This window comes from Corvus brachyrhynchos, unplaced genomic scaffold, assembly GCF_000691975.1.
Source record: "Corvus brachyrhynchos isolate BGI_N302 unplaced genomic scaffold, ASM69197v1 scaffold182, whole genome shotgun sequence".
Taxonomy (NCBI): Eukaryota; Metazoa; Chordata; class Aves; order Passeriformes; family Corvidae; genus Corvus; species Corvus brachyrhynchos.
Genome location: NW_008236807.1, coordinates 869,055 through 875,070, shown reverse-complemented (window position 1 = coordinate 875,070; position 6,016 = coordinate 869,055). Strand labels below are relative to the sequence as shown.

The following is a 6,016-nucleotide window of genomic DNA, read 5'->3' as shown; positions in this document are numbered from 1 at the left end:
GTGCCAGAGCGCAGGGCTGGATGGGATATTGGGAAGGAACAGTTCCTTGGGAGGGTGGGCAGGCCCTGGCACAGGGTGCCCGGAGCAGCTGGGGCTGCCCCTGGATCCCTGGCAGTGTCCAAGGCCAGGCTGGACATTGGGGCTTGGAGCAGCCTGGGACAGTGGGAGGTCTCCCTGCCTATGGAATGGGATGAGCTCTTAAGTTCCCTTCCCACCAAAACCATTCCATGATTTTAGTAGGATTTGGGTAGAGCCTTAAAATGCTGGTTTTGCCCTCACTGGGCTCCTTCCCACATCCCAGGCAGGGATAGAAATGAACCTTGGCAATTTTGGAATCCTGGAGCTGACGAGCCGCGCTCACACCTCAGAGCCCATCCCTGTGGAATCGGCATCCAGGGCTGCCACGGCCCCTCCAGGCTCTTCCCTGCTCCATTTCCTGGGGATGTCTCTGGGATACAAGTCCTTCAGGGATTGATCTCCAAGCTCAGGCTGGGATTGAGTATTTATTAAAACGTGGATGTTTGGAGAAGTGGCACCAACAGGAGCATCCGAGCAGCAGCTATGCCAGAATCGGGTTTTGTTTGGCCAAAATAATCCCAACTTGTTGCTAATTACAGTAGGAAAGATGGGTTAATTCCTGGGACTTGCTTAAGAGCAGAGCTTGATAAGATACAAGAGCAACCAACAAAGTGGGATTGGGTTTTTTTTCTCCAAGTACAGTTGGGAGCCAGGTGTGCCAGGAAAAGCACAGGTGGTGCCTGAGCCTTCAGGGAACCCCCCATTCCAAAGACTCAGGAGTGCTCCCAATGAGGATGAGGTTGGAAGGTGCTTTTTTAGCAAATCAGGGACAGGGAGCGGTGCAGGATCAATTCCTGTCCCTCAGGGGGTGCTCTGGAGGAGCAGGATTAGGGATCCAGGCGATGCTGCCACGCTTTAATTGGGAAATCAGTGGAGAGGTGGAAGTTGGGCTCGTGGGGATGTGGCAGAGGTGGTGATTTGGGGTCGATGAGATTTTGTGCTGAGTCACCAACTTCTCCTCACGTCCTGATTAACAGACAAAGCAGGGCTCTTTCCAAATCCCTGCGATCCTCCCATAGAATTTGAGTTCCAAATTTCCCAACCAGGATTCCTAAATGCTTCAGTCTCTTCCTTTGCCTTTGCTGCAGTTCAGGAATGACCCTTCACTCTACTGAGACCGTGAATAATTCAATTTCTATCAACTTGGGACTTCCAAGGCCTCCCCTCTGTCTTGTTTGCAGCAACAAAATCAAACACAGTGGGCAAAATAAATACAAACCATGCCAAGTCACCATGGGAGGGGGCTCAGAAATCCCAGAATTCATGGAGCTGTTGAAATCTTGGACATTATTGGATTTATGGTACCTCCTGCAGGCTGGAGGAAACCAAACCTGCTCATCAGGGGTTTTAGTGGCGCTCTGGGCTGGGTGACAAGGTGGGGATGGGTCACAGGTTGGACTGGATGGTCTTGGAGGTCTTTTCCAACCTCAGTAATTCCAGGATCTATGGGATGTGGAGCAGCAGTCTGAGCTGTGTGTTCCTCGTTCCCCTAAAAATCACAATTCTCATTTTGAGGTTTCACCTAATGCAGGAAAGACCTGGTGAACTTCAGGAAGCGGCTCAGAAACCCAAACTTCCCGAGCTGATATTCAAGCCCTCAAACCACTTCCCTCCTTCTCTTTCCCAGTTTTTTCCTTCCCCTCATTAATTCAGCCTCGCAGGAGCCTCTGGCAGAGCCGCTCCAGCGCCTGCTCGGTGTTGGGGAGCTGCACATTTGCATCTGGGAGGACAATTAGCAAAGCAGGAGAGGGCTGAGATAAAGATTCACCGAGCTGCTGCTCATGCCTGGGCTTTTGTCCCCTCCACAGAGCACGGTGATCGTGGAGAAGACGGTCCAGGACCTGATGAACCTCATGCACGACCTGAGCGCCTACTCGGACCAGTTCCTCAACATGGTGTGCGTGAAGCTCCAGGAGTACAAGGACACCTGCACCCTGGCCTACAGGTACGGCCTGGGACAGCACTTCAGGGGGAATCACTGCTTTTGGCGTTGGCTGTTCTGCTGTGGTTCTCAGGAGTTCCTTCTGGAATCGTCTCTGCTGGGATGGTCAAGGGTGTTTTCTTCTTGGGAAAAAAAACCACTGGAATTACGGTCAGTGGAATTGTGGTCAGGAGGAGTTGTGGCTTCCCAGCGGATTTATCCACATCGCTCCATGGTTTAGGGTCTTGAGATGTGGATGACAGTGGTGGTAGAGCTTAGAAATTGCTCCAGCTCTTCCCTTAGTCCGGCAGGATGACACCTTCCAGTGCCTAAAGGGGCTCCAGGAGAGCTGCAGAGGGACTGGGGCCAAGGCATGGAGGGACAGGAGCCAGGGAATGGCTTCCCAGTGCCAGAGGGCAGGGCTGGATGGGAGATTGGGAATTGGGAATTGCTGGCTGGGAGGGTGGGCAGGGGCTGGGCTGGAATTCCCAGAGCAGCTGGGGCTGCCCCTGGATCCCTGGAATTGTCCAAGGCCAGGCTGGACATTGGGGCTTGGAGCAGCCTGGGACAGTGGGAGGTGTCCCTGCCCAGGGTCCCTTCCAACCCAAAGCATTCCAGAATTCCCTGGTAAAAGGAGACCTCAGGTTGGACACTGAGAGTCTGAAGTGTCCCCTTCAAAATAAATGGCTGAGTGTGCCTTTGGCTCTCTGGTAAAGTCATTCAGATTCTTCATCTGAACATTTGCAAGGAATTCAGCTTTATTTGAATTAATTGTATTGAGGTTTGGGTACTCGGCTCTCGTGGCACTTCAGGAATTTCAGGAAATGGCCGTAGGTTGCACCGAGAGAGGTTGAGATTGGATATTAGGAAAAATTTCTTCCCTGAAACGTTGGTCAGGCATTGGAAGAGGGGCTCCATCCCTTCCAGTTGGAGTCTCCGTCCCTGCAGGGATTTCAAATCCCTGTGGATGTGGCTCAGTGGTGGCCCTGGCAGTGCTGGGAATGGTTGGACTCGATCCTAGAGGTCTTTTCCACCCGAATTGATCCTGGGATTTTAGGAATTAGTAACTCTGTGAATCCACACTGGTTTTGGTGCAACTTTCCCAAAACAATTCTGTAAACTGACAGGGAGTCCCCAAATGCTCTGTCCCTGTTCCCTTGACATTTTGGGATGATCCATCCCTAACTTTCCCCAGCCAAAGCATGGGAGCACAATCCCACTGGCCACGGAGGTGTTTGGTTAAACCCTTCAGGTGCTTGATTTATCAGAGATTTCCTGATAAATCAGGAAATTTATAAATAAGGAAATTGATAAATAACTTCTCCTGTTGATAAATAACTTTTCCTAAGTACATCCCAGTTATCCATCTGTAAAACAGCCCTCCTGGACAGGAAAACCAGGATCGTGCCCCATCCCATGGGAATAAATAATTCCATGAAAAACCACTACAGAGCTGCAGGAATGTAGGCACAAAGAGCTGCTCTACATCATCCCCTCCATGGCTATTGAGCCTGAAAAAGCCCTTGTGTTTCCTGACCAAAAATTACTTCCCATTGCCTGATTTTTTTCAGGAAAAGCTTCATCCGGCAAACGGGCTCATCATCATCATTATCGTTATTATTATTATCATTATTATTATTATTGTTGTTGTTATTATTATTATTATTATGAACAATGGCAGTGAGCAGAGGCTAAACTTTGCCTGAACACCACCCTAAACTGGGAACTGCTCGTGTGCCATTGTTCAAAATATTCCTTTTTCATCCCAAACTTCCCTGCCTGGAGCCAGACAATGGATTTGATTTGTTTGGCTTGAACTCCAAGGTCCTTCCTTCCTTCCTTTGCCATTCCTGGCTTTGGCACCTGCTGAGGGCTAATTAGGACAATGCTAATTTGGCCATCTCCTGATTGCAGCGAGAGGAAAAAACAGGAAATGTTCTCGTTTTGCTGCTGGCAAAGGACTGAAATAGAAATCCACATCCATTCCCAGGAATGCGGGGGAACGGAGCAGCTCCCGGCGTTCCCGGTTCCATCCACGGGGATGTTATGCCCTCTGCAGGGATCTGGGCTCCACACAGCCCTGCCCTTTGCTCCAGGGGTTTCCCTGGGGTGCTGGGATGGATAAATCCCGGTGTTGATGAAGTTGGGGGAGTTGGGATTATTTGTAGCTCCTTAAAATCGGGATGAACTCCTTGGAGCTGGGAGTCGATCCCATCCAGCAGAGCTGGCGGAGCAAGGGCTGCTCTTGGGATGGCAAAGAGTGAGAATTTGGGAAGCCACAGAGGTGGTTTTTGTAGGATTTGTTCCCTGTGTGTTCCTTCAGGGGGAGTGTGAGCAAATGTGGGTAAAAAGCACCCAAAGGGAGGCTCCTCCAGGCAGGATTTTATCCGGAGCTCTCTGCAGAACAGCTCGGGAAGGACGTCAGCACTGGGAAATGCACAGCTGAGATTGTTCATGTCTGAGTGCTGTTTGGCTCATGGTTTCCAGGGATTTAAGGGAAAAAAAAATCAAACCTAAGGGGGCTGGGTGGGATTGGACGTTTCTATAAATAGCAGCTCTCGTGTGTCAATCGGTGACGAATTTCGGAAGTTCAGCATAGGTGAGATTGAGATCCCTCCTTCACATCTCATTTCTGTCCAAATTCCACTTCCAGCTTGCCACACAAACTGTTTACAAAAGTCAGCTCTGATTTCTGACTAATTGATGAGGGGCTGGGGCTGAAAATGCAAACAAAAACGGGAGATGGAGCCCCCAAACCTCCTGCCGTGCTGGCAGCGCTTTCCAGTCGTGTCCAACCCCCGTCTCCAGCAGATTTCCAGGGGAGCAGCCCAACTCCGGAGTTCAAAACCATTTTACGTTCAAAACCTGAGTATAAAACCATTTTTATGGGACTTTTGGAGGTACTGACAGGCCTTAAAAGGCATCACAGGGGCGGGGAGTTCACAGCTGCTGCCCTTAACACGAGTCCATCTTTCTAATCTTCTGCCAACACCCTTCCCCGACAAAATTTGCTGCCTCAAATGCTAAAATCAATCTCTTTCCATGCCTTTCTACCTAAATTGACCACTATTTACCCATGTCCACATAGAAGTTGCACATCTTTATTTTGTTGCCCGCTTTAAGCTCTGTCTTGTGTGTCCACCCCCTTCTCACCCATCTTCACCCTCACCTCATCCATTTTTGAACCTCTCTGAAGGCTCTGTGTGAAGGCATCGCTCACCCAAAGGTTTTTTTTTAGTCTTAAAAAGAGATGGGCATCACCAAAATGGGATTCGGAGGGTTCAAAAGTGATTAAAGCCTCTGGAGGTGCTCAGCTCCCTCTGTGGAGGCAGCTTCTGGTGACCAACCTCCTTTGGCTGAACTCTCTCAGCTAAATTAGGGGGCAAAAAAAGTGGGAAATAACTGGGCCTGGATCTCTCAAAATGGTGAAGAAAAGAAACCCTTCGTGCTTTCCAGCCAGGCAAAATAAATCCAAGCCTCTTTTTTATTGAGAAAGAGCAGATTAATTCAACCAAAATGTAGGGTGTGCAGTCAAACAGGATTTTTGGATTCCCCAGGAAATCATTTTGCTGCTTCTTAGTGGCATCTTCCCCTCCTTGCATGAATTTTTGGAGTTTAAGTTGCTTTTTTGACCCTTTTTGGGGTAGGGGTGTCCCCTCAGCTGCTTTTTAACCCTTGGCAGCACAAGCTCAGCATGGAAACATCACCTTGGCCATGGGAAGAGGAAAAAATCCTCCAAAAATCTAGATTGGTACCTGGGAAGGTGCTGGCACACACCAGGATTTTGGCCACAGCATCAAGGCTGCCTCTCCAACATTCCCCCCTCACCAGCAGGCTGGGAATGGGCAAAATTTTGGGAAAGACATATCCAGGACAGCTGTCCCAAACTGATATTCCATATTTTATGACCTCTGCTCTGCAATAAAAGCTTGATCCATGAGGTTTTTTTCCATCTTTTCTCCTCCCTCTGTCCTCTGAGGAGGGGAGTGATGGAGCAGCTTGGTGGGCACTTGGATC

At 49.6% G+C, this 6,016-nt stretch overlaps 1 protein-coding gene across 1 annotated transcript in view; it reads left to right on the top strand.

Moving 5' to 3' along the window:
* Window positions 1-6,016, top strand: part of EXOC4 (exocyst complex component 4) — a 290,535-nt gene that overhangs the window by 234,981 nt on the left and 49,538 nt on the right. The window contains 1 exon segment of the mRNA XM_008628862.2: window positions 1,887-2,023. Within this exon segment, the coding sequence (XP_008627084.1) occupies window positions 1,887-2,023 (137 nt within the window).